Genomic DNA, 20,469 nt, shown 5'->3' on the forward strand with positions numbered 1-20,469 from the left:
GCTTTAGCTGGCACCTCTTGGGGCATGGATAAAGAGACGATTGTAGCGACATATAAGGCTATTGGTCGCTCTCTTCTCAATTATGCTGCCCCAGTATGGACCTCTTTCCTCAGTGATACCCAATGGCGAGGTTTACAAACGGCTCAGAATAATGCACTTCGAATCGCAACCGGTTGTGTCAAAATGACGAATGTGGATCATTTACATGAGGAGACCAGGTTACTGTCAGTCAGACAACATAATGTGTTGTTGACTAGACAGTTCCTGTTGGCATGCCATCTGCCTAGTCACCCCAACCATCAGATTCTGATGGAGGATCCCCCTCCCAGGCACATCCGGATGGACTTCCGACGCTTTCGCAGCGACATCCAAGACGTCATACCATCGGACGTCGACAGACTGTCAATTGCAAGCGCCCGGGAAATGTTGCATCAAATGGCGGTCACCGAGGCCATTAATGGCTACAGATGCAACAGAGTCCTAAATGAACACCCCCCTGCGATATCGGACAGTGAGAGACAATTACCCAGGCACTCTAGAACCATCTTGGCACAATTAAGAGCCGGCTGGTGCAGTTTCCTCAACTGCTACCGTGAACGTATCGTTCCAGGCACTTTAAATCGTTGCCCAGCCTGTCATCAAAGTCCTCATGACACGGTGCATTTATTCAATTGTCCCGCTAGGTCTACAAATTTGCGCCCCATAGACCTATGGTTAAGACCGACTGAGGTGGCGCAGTTTCTCCAGCTCCCCCTTCCACCCACAGACACAAACTCAAATAATTAAGTATTTATTATTCTAATTTCAGGAAAGAACTATCGGCCACAGTCGAACTGTTACAACAACAACAACAACAATGAAAACAACGCCATACATATTCACATATTATTGTTGTACTTAGTCTGTTTGTTTGTAAAAAAATAAATATGAAGCTGTATGTTTTTATTGTTTTGTTATTGCCAAATTATGTATGTATAATATAAAATAAAAAAAAGTTTAAATAAATAAGATTTTAATAAATTAAAAAAAAACATAACATTGTTGTAGATGTGTCTTGTACAACATGTGAGGACCTATTAAATACACTCGGTTAAATATTATAAATTAACTTTATGATATAATAATTTTTAATATGCTTTCATCCTAAAAAATAAAAATTTGCATAAACCTATAAGTTTCTGATTGTATGCAATATATTAGTAATGCCTCCTTTGCTAAAATCTCAATATTAGATAAATCAACAATACAAATGCAGAACAAATAAACAACTATCCCAGCAAAAAATAATTGATGTCATACTTTACAAACAACGTCTTAATCACATCTAAAAATACGATTACATATTTTTCGCTTTTATAAACCAAGTATTTCCTTACAAATGAAACCCCAGTTGAAAGTGAGAAAAGAGTTGTTGGAAATTCACTACAAATAACATATTCGAAGTACATCAAATACAGATTAAAAATCAATGAAATTTACATAAGCGTGTCTTAAAAGAATGCGGTTTATTTTTGACATCCAATATTGGATTTTTGCTACTTCTCAAAATAAGATTAGTCCAAAGTTGTCAAAAATGAACAACATCCCTCCAATGACACGCTAATATAAAATTCTTAGGTTTTTCACCCGAATTTGAAGCACTTCGGGTTACTAGTTGTGATGAAAATACTGCATCTTTTTCCACACTTTTTTTGCTGGCCCAGCAAAAAATAATTGATGTCATACTTTACAAACTACATCTTAATCACATCTTAAAATGCGATTACATATTTTTCACTTTTATAAATCAAATATTCCTTGCAAATGAAGACCCAGTTAAAAGTGAGGAAAGAGATGTGAAAAAGTCATTACAAATAACATATTTGAAGTACATCAAGATTTGGTGAAAGAGTAGTGAAATTTACATAAGCGTGTCATTAAGAGAATGTGTTTTATTTTTGACATCCAAATATCGGATTTTTACTGCTTTTAAAAATAAGATTAGATGTAGTTCAAAGTTGCCAAAAATGAACAACATCCCTCCAATGACACGCTAATGTAAAATTCATAGGTTTTACACCCGAATTTGAAACACTTCGGGTTACTAGTTGTGATGCTGGGTATAATAAAAAGTAGTGTCGAAATAAAAATTTTAAAATATAATATTTGATTGTTTTTAAGTTTTTAAAATATTTTTAAAATTGTAATTCGCAGTAATTTAAGTGCATTTCTCTATGTTAAAAAATTCATTATTGTTGTAAATTATTTCAAAGCATTAAACACGGTAATTTAATATGAACGGATGTGTCTCTTCTTAAATTTGTCAATTTCTCACTTTCTTTGGTTTGTTAACATTTTCAAATATCAAGCATATATTATGAACGGAATCCAGTAACAAATTGTTACATATTATGAAGTTCGCAAACATACTTAATAATTATAATGAATTATAGAAAATTATAGTGGTCATTTTATACTTTAAATTTTATATAAAAATAGAGCAAATATTTTATATTGCAGGTATATTAACTAAAAAAAATTCAAGGTTATTTCTGTATAAATAGTTTTTTAAGACAACTTATATTACAATTTTTACAATGATTTAAAATGGAAAAAAGGCTTTAATTCTATTTTCATAATAAATTAAATATCTATACATAAAGCACAATAAGTACGAACGAAAAGTTATATATTCTGGGGAATTAAAACCGAACTACATTTTTTATAAGTGCAAATGTGTCAAAAACACTTACAGGAAAAGAAATAGAAGTTGAATTGTGATTTTGTAATAGTACTAAAACTATGAGAATATTTCTAATATTCTAATATTGAAAATATATTGTATTTTAATGTTAAATAGATGAAATATCATTCAGTCGCAATTTTTAGACGCTTATTTTGTAAAACTTGTATTGTTTTTAACTCCATGTTATTTATATCCATATACGATTTATATTAGACATTACAATACAACAAAATTTCACTATTAGAAGTTGATCCAAGAAAAAAGGTATTTTCGATCAGTCCTAACGTATTATACTGCCTACCGCATAATATTATACTGCCTACAACTAATGAAGATACCTTTACGGAACTTGAATGTTTAAACATTCATTCATAGATGCATGCTAATTTTATCAGTAACCATATTGGCGTAATTATATGCAATCAATGCTTTTAGACGCAGATATGCAGATGAAGGTGTTGGAACTTAAACAGAAATGATTACACCATCGTGATCACTGATCACCTTCTAAAAAGATATGATATCACAAAATCGAAAAACATTGCTTGCAGTACATACATACTAATTAAAATGATCACAGAAAACTTAAAATATACTCTACAGAATGCGAGATTTTATTTATTTTAGTTTTTGGTAATCTTATTATAAAAAACATCTGCTAAAAATACTAAATAGATTATCTAACTTAAATGCACCACTTTAAAAATATAAATAAGAATATTTTAAATAGAACACTGAAATTCGTGATTATTTTAAGTTTGTTTTTCATAAAATTTTTTAAACATGAGACATATTAAACTATACTTGGATTTAAAATTTGTGCTATACTTGCATATGTACCGAAAACAAAACCACACAGCCCAAAAATAAGAATTCCAATATCCTTCCACATAATCCAATTATAGCGACCGAAGCCTACAGGCCAAAATGTGATAATTTCAATAATTGGCGGAGCAATAAGAGCTAATGCTGAACTACTTATTGCGCCTACAAGCGAAATAATTGGGCCCAAGTTTGGTATACAAGCAGCCAAAATAACTGAAATCAATTGAGATTAAGACGTTCAGAAATATCGAAAATTTAAAATCTGTTACTTACATGTAAATGTGACCAAAACTATACGCAAAGTAGTTGCTGCTAATTCTTTTCCTCGGACTGTTTCAAATTGCCTCTCCACATATGGTTCTACAATGTTTACAGGCACATAAAATTGCAATGAATATGACAGAAAAATTGCAACAGCCATAGCTATTCGAACCAACTGCGATAATCTAAGTTTGTAATTAGGCAAATAAAATTAAAATATATTAACATATATACAACTATGTTTTCAAAAAGCAGTTTTATCCATACATGTCATCCTGTGGCAAATTTAATGTTATACTTCCTTTTACGTCGTCGCCGTACTTAAGGTATCCAAAGAATCCTACTGATGTATATAAGCAAGCTACGATCACCATTCCAGTATTAAGAACTCCGGTAGTTCCTCCAAAATCTTCAGGTGTCTTCATATTATTCTCTAATGGAAGTACAACACCAATACCCTCAAAAGCATAAATAGCTGTTCCGAAATACAAGGGTAGTGTCGACCAAGATGCTATTGGTTTTACCGTGCTCGTGTGCGGTAAATCTTGTAGCATGTAGAAAAAGGATATAGCCAAGCCTGCCACTGTTAATATTGCGGCAAATAAAGAAACTGGAGTCAGGTATTTTAGATTTTTCACCAAATTTAAGACGATCATTGGTATAAGCATTAACATTAAATAAACGTGTACATCCAATTTAATGAAATAATGATCTACGACTTCTTTCACATTTAAAGCAACGAAAAGAAAGTAAACGCAGCAAAATCCCATTTGAGTTATAAACAGGAATGTTGTAATAATTTTCCTATAAAAATTTAATAAAAATTTTATTAAACCTATTTATATATTTATTTATTTTACAAAGGCTGTGTGCCAAACGGTAGCAAAGTTCTATGGTAAAATAAAATTTTCTTATGGTGGAAAATATTATCACTTTTGCTGTGCCAAACGAAATCTTTTTTGATTTCATGAAATTTTGACAATTTTCACTAACTTCACATTTATTTTAATAAAGGAAACTCTTTTGTTGATTTTTTTATTATTAAAATGAATTTCTACAATCACAAATGTATTATAAACAAAATTATAAAATATTTTATTTTTTTGATTTTCAAAATTTTTTTGATTTTTAAAATTTCACAAGACTTTGGACATTTGAAAATCCTTATAATTTATATAGTTGTAAACCAATGTAACAAAAATTTTGCGTTTTTTTAATAGTCCATGTGCGCGCATTAATCAAATTAAATTTAATCAACGGTATTTAATTGGTGTAGTAATTTCACGCAAGATATGTATATTAGAGTGGGTCGAAAATAGGCTTTTCTCTCGGATCAACTTCTAATAGTGAAATTATGTTGTATTTTAACATCAAATGGAAGACTGTAAAATATTATTCAATTATTTTGATGGTAAGAGACCGCGCATCGCCGGCAAAATTTGTAAATGTGTTTATATGGGAAAAAAATTACACTTTTTGGAGTTTTTTCACAAAATGAGGCTCTTCATTTTATAGCAAAATCGTAATGTATACAACATTTTCTTTCCAAAAATATAAAAAAAACTCAAAATTGGTTTAAACATTTTGGAGTTATTAAAATTTCCCCCAAGAATTTTGTGATTCTGAAGACACATAAAAGTAGGTTAGGTTAGGTTAAGAAATTTTTTTTTAGTTTTGAAAAATTTTACAAAAAAAAATACTATGTTTAAATTTATAAGATGCGTAAATGTGCTAGGACGAATTTTTGTTCAAATTGGATAACGCTTACTCGGTTTAGTCTGTGGTCAAAAACGCGATGTGAAGTTGAAGGATTTCGCGAAAAAGGCAATTTTTGCCAATAACACTGTATGTCAAAAAACACAGTGGCATTTTGAAAAGTTTGGTCAAAATCGGCTGATATTGCGTTTTAAAGTATGAACTTTTGTGAGGTGATATTTTATTTTTTTAAATTTTGTAAAAAGTTTTCACGCATAGATATACGACCTAATTATGAACAAGTAAGAGTGTTATATTCGGCAATGCCGAATCTTATATACCCACCATCAAACCTCGCTTGACTAGAATGAAACTTACTTATGTCGAACTTCATCTATATACTCGTATTTTTTAGGCCAGTTATAAGCGTTAAAGTAATTTTCTGAAGGGGACCTTATATAGGGGGTAGGGTCAACTATGGGTCGATCCTAATATAATTTGGTAGATAGAATTTGGTTCGTATTAAATTTATTTGTGTCGAATTTCATCGCTACACTCGTATTTTTAAGCCATTAATGAGCGTTGCAGTCATTTTCTAAAGGGGACCTTATATGGGGGGTAGAGTCAATCATGGACCGATCAACATACAATTTTTTAGATAGATTTTGACTCGTATGAAACTTACTTATGTCGAATTTCATCTATATACTAGTATTTTTAAGCCAGTAATGAGCGTTAAAGTCATTTTCTGAAGGGGACCTTATATGGGGGGTGGGGTCAATTATGAACCGATCCTCATAAAATTTTGCATAATGATTTTGGATCATAAGAAACTTCCATATGCCGAATTTTATCGCTATATTCGTATTTTTAAACAAGTTATGGCTGTTAAAGCTGCTTTTCGAGGGGCCACTTGTATGGGGGCTATCAGAAAATGTGGACCGATATTGCCCATTTTCAATACCAAACAAACCTTACCTGTTAGAAATATTTATGTAAAATTTCAACCCTCTAGCTCTTTCCATTGGGACTCTATCGTGCTTTCAACAGACAGACAGACAGACAGACAGACGGACGGACGGACAGACGGACAGACATGGCTAGATCGACTTAGAATTTAATGAGGACCCAGAATATATATACTTTTGTGGGTCTATGACCAATATTTCGATGTGTTACAAACGGAATGACAAAATCAATATACCCCCCATCTTTTTTGATGGTGGGTATAAAAACTAAATATCAGAGACTGAAAATAACTGGGCCACATAACTAAAGTGTATGAATTGTGATTTATTTTTGTTTTTTAAAATAAATCACTCAGAATAACAGTTATAAAATGATTTTTACTTAAATGGTTTAGTATAACCTTTACTACTTTTGTTTTGTTACTTATGTTTTTGGCTGAGCACTTGGGTTTTGAATTCCTTTTTCCTCTTGCTTATATGAGAGTGGGAGAGTATATTGTTGTTGTTTGCTATGATTTCTGCAGATATTATGTGTGTATGTGTGCCCTAATCGTGTATTTACATTTGCGATTTATTGTTTTGCTTTTAAAAATAAAAATCATTAGCAGACCTTTTCAAAAAAGTTTACAAAATAAAAATCAATTGTAGCGAGTTATTTTGTTTTTCTTTTCGGTTTCTCTCAACCACTTATCAAAAAAAATCTAACATAAAGGTTTCTCTCAGTGATAAACTGCAAAAACACAATTATAAATGGTGATCACAGCAATTAACCTTATAAAAACAAAGTGGACCCGTTATTTTCAGTCTCTGCTAAATATATATGCATAATAATTCAAGTGGACTCTAGTTCATGTATTTATTTACTTTTAAGTGCGTGTGAGTTTTGTTTTTTAAATTTAACAGCCTGTTTTTCTAAAACAATTTAGATCTCACACGATTTAGATCTCACTTTTTATTACGATCAAGTTTAAAATTAGGATTTTATAAAACATTTGAAAGTTTTCGTTTAAAAATGTCTATAATGAAATGAGCTTTTTCTATCGTAACAGAACATTGTTGCCTACGTATATAATTTCTGAAATTTTAAATATTTTTTCATGTAGTAAAAATAAACAAAAATAAAATAATTTTACAAAAAAATTTAAATTATGAAAAAATGTTTTTTTAAAAACAACATGAAAATTGTATGCAATGTCTCAAAAAATTTAAAGGTTTTTATTGCAAATTGCATTCAGGTTCAAGTGGCCACATATTATTTCGTATTTTGGTGTAATTTTCGTTATTTTTTGGGCAAACGAAAGGCCTTTGCCTATCGTCTATTTCTGACAGTTCTGTCGTTTATTACGAACGAATTCATTTTCTAAAAACCAAAAATATATGGAAAAATAAAGCTCTTTCGTTGCCACTCACATGAAAATTTATTTTTTCGTTACAAAAACGTAAAGCCAATTTCATTCGTTATTTTTAAGAACGAAGGCAAATTTTCATTTTAGAAAAACAGGCTGTAAATAGTCAAAAATCACCTCAGATACAGTTTATACTTTAAAATGCAATATCTCCCGATTTTGACCCAACTTTTCAAAACGGAGTATGTCACTAGAAAATTAAGTTCGGTCGCAGATAATGATTTTTAATGATTTTTAATTTCGGAAATTTTATCAAAAATAACTTGCCATGGACTTGGAAATAATAATCGCAATTTGCTTGATCAAAATTAAGCAACAATTTGTAATAATATAATGTTTAGGGTAGAAGGGGGATCATTCGCCATAGGGGCACATCTGCCAAAGCGAATAACTTGAAAACCGAGAAACCGAAAAAATTTAAACTAAACCCCAGAACTGCCCGTGGGGCACATTCGCCAAATATATGTAATGCTTGTGATGTAGAACAAAATTTTGTTAAAATATAGAAAAAATCATTAATAATTTGTTTTAATTTTTTTTGTTAAGTTATGTGAAATAAACAATAAATATCTAGTTTATTATATTTTGTTTAGTGATTTAAAATATAAAACAGCAAAATAAGTTTTTACTTTTTAATTTTTTTGGCTTATTTTACTAATGACAAATCTGCCCCATCCCCTTGGCGTATTTACTCCATGGATGGGGCGGTATCGCAGTTTTTGGTCAGTGCGGAAAAGTTAAAAAAATATGTGTATGAGGATGTCTTAGGAAAGATTGAAAGGGATAAAACTAAAGCCAACATATCTAAGTATCCGAACCAAGAAAAAAATTAAGAATATGTATTGTGGTTTTAATTTGAGGCCGCCTCAAAAAAAAAGTGACTTCTACCCTACTTAATTATTGGCAAAAATTGTCTTTTTCGCGAAATCCTTCAACTTCACATAGCAGGTACGGTAAAACTATGAGAGGTATTGAGCTCATTCTTTTTGTGTTTAATTCTTATATATATCCTTTATATTATCCAGTATAGAAAACATTAATTTTAAAAAATCCATTTAACAAAATTTTTTAAACTTTGGAAATGGAGTTTTGGATATGCTGTTAAAATCATAGCCCTTTTTGAACACATAATAAACCAAGTAAGCGTTATCCACTTTGAACAAAAATTCGTACTAGCACATTTATGAATCTTATAAAGATAAACATAAAATTTTTTTGTAAAATTTTTCAAAACTAAAAAAATTTCTTATATTTACTTGTATGTGTCTTCAGAATCACAAAATTCTCGGGGGAAATTTTAATAACTCAAAAATTTTTTAAACAATTTTGAGTTTTTCTATCTTTTTGGAAAGAAATTGTTGTATACATTACGATTTTGCTATAAAATGGCGCAATAATTAACTCTTAAAGCCTCATTTTATGAAAAAAACTCCAAAAAATTCAATTTTTCCCATATAAACGCATTTACAAACTTTGGCGGCGATGCGCGGGCTCTTACCCTCAAAATAATTGAATAACATTTACACATACTTTCACTATTAGAAGTTGATCCGAGAGAAAAGCCTATTTTCGACCCACCCTAATGTATATCTTATTAATGTCAGAAATCTAAGAGCAGTGCAGGTCCCTTACAAACTTGCTAAATTTTTTAAATTTAAGAATGTAGTTTCAATACTGCGTAAATTTAATCTCATTAGCGGTTTTCACTCTTGGTAGTATATTTAATACCTTATTTTATTTACACCAATTTTTTAAAGAAAGCGTGAGGACTCTTTTGCTTCGTGGATATCCTTTAACTAAAGTACAATTATAACAACTAGTGATGAGTTATCTGCATTATAAAATCATATCTTTACTTATTGCCAAGTTATAATAATGAGCCTTTAAATATTTAAATCTTGGATTGTTCTATTAGAAAAGATGAGACACAACTATTTGATTAACTAAGAGCGGGTTTTTGAGATGGTAATCAAATGCCAATTAATAATCAGATTAGTTAATCTAAAAATAAATTTAATCTTATGTTAATCCCCTTTGATGTTTTTGAGTACAAGATTAAACTTCGCAGTGTTGCCATACAAAACAACAGAAAACTTCACTGTTTGTTATCAAAACAATGCATATTTTATAAAAAGAAGAAGACAATTGTAAATTTAATATGAAACTTAATGAAAACTTAAATTAAAAACAAAAAAATGTATTTTGAAGTGTTCATAATTTATACTAATCAATAAATAGAACATTTTAATGTTTATATTTATAAAAATTTTATTAATTTTTTTGCATCAGCTGTTTACACTTTTGCATTTCGTGCTTAAGATTAAACCACCTCCATTGGGCGCTTAAACTTGCAAACAAAATTAACTAATTGAGTACTCAAAAACATCTTTCGACGATTAATTTTAATTTAATCGCTAATATTTCACCTAAAGATTGGCCCTAAAAGGTTATTAATATAAAAGTAGCTGGTGGAGAATATTTAAAATTCGGCTCAGCCGAATATAACACTCTAACTTGTTTGGATTCCGTTTCTCAACATATGTTCGTTTTAGATTACTTATTTTATAAAATAATACACTCATTCCCAGTCAGAGTTTCAAGGATATGGAATACACTTCCTAAACATTTAAAAACATTTTCTTATGCTATAAATAAAGAAAAAAAAATTTATTGAAAACTTGTCATAACGTAATACTAATGTGCTGTTTCTAGATAACGAGCGAGTAGTTTAAGTACAAATTTTACTTGTATTTTGTTATTGTAACAAAAACAAAATACAAGTAAAATTTTAACTCAAACTACTCACACGTTATCTAGAAACAACATATAAATTATATATGTAAATATTCATAAAAATATAAATTGTATATAAGGAGTGCATACGAAAAACATGGTGCATACGTTTGTGCTTTTTTAATTCATTTCAGAATTAGTTGGTGTTATTATAGTTTACTAGCTATACCCAGTGTGCTTCGCTACCCTCATCGTAATGGAATTAAATAAATATTATTGTAAATGTATATATATCTGCAATATCAAAAAGTCCCCTATTTAAATTTATGTTTATATATTCAATATTTTAGAAAACTCAAAAAGTACCAATGAAGTACGAAAAAGTAACAAAAGACCTCATTTATTTAATTTCATGTTCCTAAGTTCAATATTAGCAGCATTTTTTAAACAATTGGATTTATTAAATCCAAAATTTAGTTCTCCCTCTGTACGCCAGGTGGATAAAGCAAAAGGTTTTAATCGAGGCTAAACAAATTTCAAATCACAATGTCAGCAGCGGCCGACAGATGGAGTTATTTCAAAATTTAATATTAAATTTGTAAATTTTCCATAAAATTTGTAACAATTTGTTGCAAAAATTGGTATTTGCACTGAAATATCATGTTTGAAATATTTAAGTTACATGAATTTTGTTTATTTTCCTATTTTTATACATTTTAAAAAATATTTGCCATCTATTGGTGAATAGCAAAATAAAACAAATTAAATCATTTTTAAATTATTTTGGTTTTATTCTATGAATACAAAGCATTGCCATATTGAAATTAGCTAAATCCAACTATTTTTTTGGATTTAATAAATCCAAGTTGGATTTACTTTTTTTAGCTGCAGAACCGCCATTGTTGCACTAAAATTAATTTTTCTTTGACCTTCTATTAGCATATACAGTGTATTTTCAGATTATGATGACCAAAACTAAATTTCAGCCTCCAAAGATAGTTTTTTTCTTGAAATAAAATAAATCCAAAATAAATCCAGTGATTAAAAAAAGCCCCTATTATAGAAAATTAAAAAAGTACCAGTTGAAGAACGAAAAATTACCAAAAAATCCTCTTTTATATGTTCTCACTTACTCCGAGCTCTACGTACTTAATTTCATGTTTCTAGGTTCAATATTATAGAACATTCAAAAAGTACCTTTTGAAGAACGAAAAAGTGCCGAAAAGTCCCCTTTTATAGGTTATCACTTAATCTTGGCTGTACTTGCTTAATTTCATGTTTCTAGGTTCAATATTATAGAAAATTCAAAAAGTACCTTTTGAAGAACGAAAAAGTACCAAAAAGTCCCCTTTTATAGATTCTCATTTACTCCAGGCTCTATATGCTTAATTCCATGCTTCTAGGATCAATATTATAGAAAATTCAAAAAGTACCTTTTGAAGAACGAAAAAGTACCAAAAAGTCCCCTTTTATAGATTCTCATTTACTCCAGGCTCTACATGCTTAATTTCATGCTTCTAGGATCAATATTATAGAAAATTCAAAAAGTACTTTTTGAAGAACGAAAAAGTACCAAAAAGTCCTCTTTTATAGGTCCTCACTTAATTCGGGCTCTACATGTTTAATTTCATGTTTCTAGGTTCAATATTATAGAAAATTCAAAAGTACCTTTTGAAGAACAAAAAAGTACCAAAAAGTCCCCTTTTATAGTTTCTCACTTAATCCAGGCTCTACATGCATACTTTTATGTTTCTATTTTCAATATTATAGAAAATTCATAAAGTACCTTTTGAAGAACGAAAAAGTACCAAAAAGTCCCCTTTTATAGATTCTCATTTACTCCAGGCTCTACATGCTTAATTTCATGCTTCTAGGATCAATATTATAGAAAATTCAAAAAGTACCAGTCGAAAGACGAAAAAGTACCAAAAAGTCCCCTTTTATAGATTCTCATTTACTAAGGGCTCTACATGCTTAATTTCATGTTTCTAGGTTAAATTTTATAGAAAACTAAAAAAGTACCAGTCGAAGGACGAAAAAGTACCAAAAAGTCCCCTTTTATAGATTCTCATTAACTAAGGCCTCCGCATGCTTAATTTCATGTTTCTAGGTTAAATTTTATAGAAAACTCAAAAAGTACCAGTCGAAGGACGAAAAAGTACCAAAAAGTCCCCTATTATAGATTCTCATTTACTCCGGGTTCTACATGCTTAATTTCATGTTTCTAGGTTAAATTTTATAGAAAACTCAAAAAGTATCAGTCGAAAGACGAAAAAGTACCAAAAAGTCCCCTTTTATAGATTCTCATTTACTAAGGGCTCTACATGCTTAATTTCATGTTTCTAGGTTAAATTTTATAGAAAACTCAAAAAGTACCAGTCGAAGGACGAAAAAGTACCAAAAAGTCCCCTTTTATAGATTCTCATTTACTAAGGGCTCTACATGCTTAATTTCATGTTTCTAGGTTAAATTTTATAGAAAACTCAAAAAGTACCAGTCGAAGGACGAAAAAGTACCAAAAAGTCCCCTTTTATAGATTCTCATTTACTAAGGGCTCTACATGCTTAATTTCATGTTTCTAGGTTAAATTTTATAGAAAACTCAAAAAGTACCAGTCGAAAGACGAAAATGTACCAAATAGTCCCCTTTTATAGATTCTCATTTACTCCGGGCTCTACATGCTTAATTTCATGTTTCTAGGTTAAATTTTATAGAAAACTCAAAAAGTACCAGTCGAAGGACGAAAAAGTACCAAAAAGTCCCCTTTTATAGATTCTCATTTACTCTGGGCTCTACATGCTTAAATTCATGTTTCTAGGTTAAATTTTATAGAAAACTCAAAAAATACCAGTCGAAAGACGAAAAAGTTCCAAAAAGTCCCCTTTTATAGATTCTCATTTACTCCGGGTTCTACATGCTTAATTTCATGTTTCTAGGTTAAATTTTATAGAAAACTCAAAAAGTATCAGTCGAAAGACGAAAAAGTACCAAAAAGTCCCCTTTTATAGATTCTCATTTACTAAGGGCTCTACATGCTTAATTTCATGTTTCTAGGTTAAATTTTATAGAAAACTCAAAAAGTACCAGTCGAAGGACGAAAAAGTACCAAAAAGTCCCCTTTTATAGATTCTCATTTACTAAGGGCTCTACATGCTTAATTTCATGTTTCTAGGTTAAATTTTATAGAAAACTCAAAAAGTACCAGTCGAAAGACGAAAATGTACCAAATAGTCCCCTTTTATAGATTCTCATTTACTCCGGGCTCTACATGCTTAATTTCATGTTTCTAGGTTAAATTTTATAGAAAACTCAAAAAGTACCAGTCGAAGGACGAAAAAGTACCAAAAAGTCCCCTTTTATAGATTCTCATTTACTCCGGTCTCTACATGTTTAATTTCATGTTTCTAGGTTTAATATTATAGAAAATTCAAAAAGTACCTTTTGAAGAACGAAAAAGTACCAAAAAGTCCCATTTTATAGATTCTCATTTACTCCGAGCTCTACATGCTTAATTTCATGTTTCTAGGTTTAATTTTAAAGAAAACTCAAAAAAGTACCTGTGTAGAACGAAAAAGTAGCGAAAAGTCCCTTTATTATTAATTTCATGTTTCTATTTCAATATCATAGAAAACTCAAAAAGGACCAGTTGGAGAATGAAAAGTACCAAAAAATATCACTTGGTACCGGGATTCCAAATAACACCCCATTAGGATATTTAGTGTTTCTAAATTTAAAAATTTTATCTAAATTGGATCATTGTGGTTGAATAAAATCAAATTTCCCGTTTTTACCCCTTTTGGTACTTTTTTCCTCCCCATTAACGAAATAAAAATTCTATTCCAAAAAGTTGCAACATCGTATTGGGAGCCCGTTATTATGTATTCATATGTATAAGTTAATAAACCAAAAACAATGTTTTATGAAAAAAGTACCAAAAATAGGTACAATTTTAACCCCTTAAACGTCCGAATATCCAAAAAGTACTAAATTCATATTTTTATTTTTTCGTTAAGTTATGAAGGAGTCAAAAATATTTTTTGAATGTGCACTGGTTTAAAAGATACATGGGGTGCGAAAAAAGTACCAAAATACAGTTTTTACCCGTTTATTCCCTAAAGGGGGCGAATTTTAAAAAAGTACCAGACACCTGTCCGTTTATTTTTTAAATGAACGGCGATAAGCTTTAAACTGTTTTTGTATCTTTTCTAGTTTAGGAGATATAAGGTTACCGAATTTACCCGTTTTTACCCTTTTTTACCCCCTAAACATTCGAATTTCCAAAAATCCCGTCTTAGTGGATCTATTTGGCGGGAGACCAACCTCCTGTGCAAATTTCAGCTCTTTAGCTTCAACCGTTTAGGCTGTGCGATGATGAATCAGTCAGTCAGTCAGTCAGTCAGTCAGTAACGTTAGAATTTTATATATATAATAGATAGATATATTCGTCACAATCTTCAGCAATGTTATGCCAAATTTCATCTTAATTGGTCTAGTAATAGAGATTTTGTAAATTAAAATTTTGTAAACATTTTAATATTTCCACTCTAAGAAAATTAATGTGGTCGAAAGTACGTTCCCCGAAATAATTTTTTTTTGTATTGGATAATGTGAAAGCAATAGTTGGCTATTGATACAAGTCCCTTAACAGCCTAAAAATTTAATTTTTAACGCCGTTGTAATGCGCAAACAAAATTAGACCCTTTTTTTAAATCAAAATTCAAAAACTAACATGTGGACTAAAAATATATTTACAGAAATTAGTAAGTCTCATGTTATTATTATGTTTCTAATCCGATATCGTCACTGTCCTAACAAATTGAATTATTAATAAAATATTAAGTTATAAGCTTTATAGGGTTTCAAAGTACCCAATTTTCAAACTGTACAATATTCGGCATTGGTTAAAATTTTAGGAAGACATTTAAAGGCCAATTAAAAATGTGTTTTAAAAATGTTTGCAAATGTCGTTGCAAAATTTACTAAATGTGAAAAAACTAAAAAGTAATGAAATCGAATTTTACGTTAAAAATAGGTATAAAATCAACAAAAATTCTTAGATGTTTGATGGTAATAAACTTAGAATATTTATACATAGAAGCGAATCAGAGTATGGCAAAAACATAATTTTTAGCAATGTTTATTGCAGCAGCAGAGGCTATTGTACCAGTGGAATTGTGCTAATGCTTAAATTAACGCTTTATATAAACGTTTATTGTTATTTTCAATGCAGTCTAAATACACCCAACCAGTGATGCCAAGTGTAGGGATTTTTCCCTTTTTGTAGGGATTTTTTTAAAAATTTTCACGTGTAGGGAAAAAGGGAAAGATTTCTTACTATTGTCAAATTGTAGGGATTTTTCAATTTCATAGTTTTTAACAACTAAAAATATACCCTTTCATGTATTAAACTTTAAAATTAAAAATGAAATCAGTTTTAAGTGTATCGTTAGTAAAAATTCCGCTTGTAATTTCTACAATATATGTACCTACATATCTCTACAAGACTGGCATAATCCAAAATTCGGGTTTCTTGAACTGAGATCTACAAAACATGCGACATAGTAAAATCATTCATATAGATTTAATGTTCTGAAAATTTATAAAAGTAAACCGCAAAAAGTAAACGCAAAAGTAAACCTTATTTAAAATAATTATTTTATGAAAATTATTTTGTTGGGGGCACATAAAATAAATTTTTAACATCGAATCGTGATACTGCTATAAATCTTTCAATTGTCTTGGTTTTTTAATCTTAACTGAAGAGTCAGGGTTGGAAGATTTGTATGATGTAAAATTGAAAGAAAAAAAATTTAAAATTTAAATTCTAGAAATTTTATTCCTAAAATTAAAAAAATACATATATATGTATATATGTATATTATAAAACGGAGCTAATATTTTAGTTTTTTATGTTATTTTTGTATTTTTTTAAGATAAACTTGGAAAAAAGTAGTGTAGGGAAAAATGTAGGGAAAATAAAAAGTGCGTGTAGGGAAAAAAGGGATTTTTTCTCATAAGCGTAGGGATTTCAGAAAAAAATCTCCTGGCATCACTGCACCCAACTAATGTGAACGGGATTTTGGTTATGTCTTAAAGTTAGTAACACCTGCGGCGATATAATGATGTTATCTGTCCATAAAATTAGCCAATTGAATTTCTTTGGAAGAGGTATGTACATTAGGGATACAACTAATTTGGCAAAATTTTTGGCATACCACCACATGATTGCCAATGTTGTACAAGTAATGAAAATAATTTTTTTAGGTCAATTGGAATCAAAAACATCACGCACCAACCCCAATTTCTAATATAAACCAAATTTGTTTAAAATGTTTATTTTTATTATTTTCAAATTTTAATATTTATATACAGAAATTTTTTACCGAAAAGTATACTTTTGTCATATCGCTACTCATCACTGCATATATCTCCGGACTTTTTGATTTTTACGCAAATGTATACTATTTTACATCCCTAAATCCGTAAAAAGTCCATAATATATATTTGTTGATCATATTTGTTTTCTATTGAATCGGCTGAACCGATTTTCTACAAATTTTCACAGCGTATTCCTGTATGTCTGGAATAGGTAATAGACTACTATTTATTTTGAAATTCCAAGTGGTCGAGGAGCCACGCCCATATTAAGAAACTATTAAATCCATATATTTGAGATCATATAACAGTTAGAGTCCTCAAATTTTGTCGGAGCAACTTTAGATTATATAGGACAAAAAGTAGACGGAATAGTATTAGGGGTCGTGGCACCTCCCATATAAATTAAATACAAAAATTCGTTAATCTTGGAAACTATTACAGTTAGAATCTTCAAATTTTACATTTAAACATTTTGGGTAATAAATTGGCGGACTACCCATGTGGGGAGCGGCACCTCCCATATTAATTAAATACAAAAAATCGTTTATCTGGGAAACTAATGGAACTGAATTTTTCAAATTTTGCACGAAGAACTTAAATATTTATCTAAACATTTTGGAGGAACAAAAAGCGGACTTTCATCTGGGGGGCTTAAGCCCCCATATGAGTTAAATAGAAAAATTCGTATATCTGAGAAACTATTATAGCTAGAATCTTCAAATTTTACTTGAAGAATCTTGACATTCATTTGAACATTTAGAGTATAACGGGCAGACTTTCAATGGGGAACTTGGCACCTCCCATATGAATCTATATACCAGTTAGAGTGCTATATTCGGCTGAGCCGAGTCTTAAATACCCTCCACCAGCTTCTTTCATATTAATACTTTTTCAATTGATCAAATAGTTGTAGAAATAAGTTTTCTCATGTCTTAATGCTGTCAAACTACATATAAAATATTTGGTATGAAATATTTGCGAAATAATTTCGCAAAAGCAGTACTCTGTTCTTATTGTGAAAAACATTGTGAAATTTATCTGGCAACCTTGTTCCCCAACTAACGAAATAACATAAGCAGCACTTCTTTCGCACGAAATTAAAACAAACAGCTGATTACATTTTATTGTTTTTCCTAAAATTATTATTTCTCCAGCCGCAAAAATTAAAAAATTACAAAATCATTTAAAAATGATAAACAAAACAATAAATTTAATGCACAAGCGGTCAATAATATATTTTCATTCATTTTAAATAAAAAACACTGAATAGTTTATATTATTAAGATTTATTTTTTTTCAGCTTTCAAAAAACATATCGCGAGATAGACTATATTTGTTGCACATCAAATTTTTCGCATGAAAAAAACATAATTTTTCGCAACTTTGAACAGAGTACCAGGCTTTAAATAGAAAAACCCCAAGACTTAGACAGCTTAAATCTGTTACAATTGCAAGATTTATTAAACATTACAAACGCCATTTTCTTTTATATTTTTATAGCGCCCTAAGATATGCTTTAGCTATATTTAATCATTTGCATGTGTGTGAAAGATTTAAGGAAATTCAAAATATATATAATATTCACACAGGGAAACTTTTTTTGGAAAACTTTTGATTTTGTGTGTGAGAGAAAGAGATGATTGATATTTCTTTCTCTTTTCTCTCACAAAAATCAAAAGTTTCCAACAAAAAGTTTGCCTGAGTGAACCGGCACTAATGCAACTAGTTAAATACGGTTAAAGTGATTTTAGGGGCAGGGCCTAGTATGGGAGATATGACCAATTATAGACCGATCGGAAATTTCACAGTAACATTTCTATATATAAGAGCGATACTTGTACGAAATTTTATATGGATTTAGTTACGAGTTATGTGCGTTTAAGTGATTTTCGGGAAGGGACCTTGTATGGGAGCTATGACCAATTTTGGACCGATCCTGAAAATTTTTTCTCTGAATGAATTCTATTCACAACATTATGACGGAAGTTATTAACAATAAACTAATTTTCCGGGAATATGTACTTTTGTATGGGAGGTATATGAAATTATGGACCGATTCCGCCAATTTTCAGCAGTGGTCAAGCTCTCGTGTATAAACGAATGTGTGATGATTTTCATGCAATTGTATTGCATAGTTTTCGTGAAAATTACATCAGAATGTGTAAAAAATGTTCGGAGTTGTTTTAAATTTTTATTCATAACTTTTCCCGATGTGAACCGATTTTGCTAATTTTCAATACCAACTGCCTAGGATAATAATAAATATTTTGGGTGAATTTCGTTAATTTTTGTTGCTTTGTATTAACGTGAGAATGTTTTATACAGACAGACAGACGGACGGACATAGCTAGATCGACTTAGAATTTCATAAGGTCCAAGAATATATATACTTTGTTAGGTCTCAGATGAATATTTCTTGGTGTTACACACAGAATGACAAAGTTATATATACCCTCTATCACCACAGATGGTGGTGGAGCGTATAGAAATGAATGTGTGTTTGTTTGTGTTTGTATGTTTGAACGTTATAGACTACTAAACGGCTGAAACGATTTTCTTCAAATTTTCACTGCGTTTTCCTGTATATCTGGAATAAGTAATAGGCTACTTTTTATTTTGAAATTCCAAGTGGGCGAGGAGCCACGCCCATATTAAGAAAATATTAAATCCGTATATTTGAGATCATATAACAGTTAGAGTCCTCAAATTTTGTCGGAGAAACTTTAGTGTCAATATGATTATTTAGGACAAAAAGTAGGCGGAATATCATTAGGGGCGTGGCACCTCCCATATAAATTAAATAAAAAAATTCGTTTATCTTGGAAACTATTAGTTAGAATCTTTAAATTTTGCACGAATAACTTTTACATCCATTTAAACATTTTGGGTAATAAATTGGCGAACTACCCATGAGGGGAGCGGCACATCCATATTAATTAAATACAAAAATTCGTTTATCTGGGAAACTAATGGAACTAAATTATTCAAATTTTGCACAAAGAACTTACATATTCATCTGAACATTTTTGAGGAAAAAAGCGGATTTTCATCTATTATTGAACTATTATTGAAGAATCTTGACATTCATCTGAACATTTAGAACTTGACACCTCCCATGTGAATTAAATATACAATTTCTGGGAAACTAGTAGAACTTGATTGTTAAAATTTTGCACAAACTACTTTAATATTCATCTGAACATTTTGGAGGAAAAAGTACTGACTTTCATCTGGGGAGCTTGAAACCTCCACATGAATCAAATATAAAAATTCGTATATCTTCAAATTTTACATGAAGAACTTTGACATTCATGTGAACATTTAGAGCATAACGGGCGTACTTTCATTGATTGACTTGGCACAACATATATGAATTAAATACAAAATTTCGTGTATCTTGGAATTATTCAAATTTTTCATAGATAGATAGAAATTGGCGATAGATAGAAACTGGCAAACTTGCAATAAGTTGCTTGAC

The 20,469-nt window shown here is 30.2% G+C and overlaps 1 protein-coding gene across 1 annotated transcript in view; it reads right to left on the minus strand.

Annotated features, from left to right (window-relative positions):
- Positions 1-3,310: 3,310 nt before the first annotated feature.
- LOC119616479 (proton-coupled amino acid transporter-like protein CG1139) overlaps positions 3,311-20,469 on the minus strand; it is a 70,182-nt gene continuing 53,023 nt past the window's right edge. The window contains exons 5-7 of the mRNA XM_037972842.1: positions 4,079-4,615; positions 3,824-3,996; positions 3,311-3,763 (exon numbers count right to left, since the gene is read on the minus strand). Of these exons, the coding sequence (XP_037828770.1) occupies positions 3,519-3,763; positions 3,824-3,996; positions 4,079-4,615 (955 nt within the window). The 3' untranslated portion in view covers positions 3,311-3,518. The remainder of the gene's footprint in view (positions 3,764-3,823; positions 3,997-4,078; positions 4,616-20,469) is intronic.

This window comes from Lucilia sericata, unplaced genomic scaffold, assembly GCF_015586225.1.
Source record: "Lucilia sericata isolate MDLA Ls3-8-SP2 unplaced genomic scaffold, ASM1558622v1 Contig000074F_arrow, whole genome shotgun sequence".
NCBI lineage: Eukaryota > Metazoa > Arthropoda > Insecta > Diptera > Calliphoridae > Lucilia > Lucilia sericata.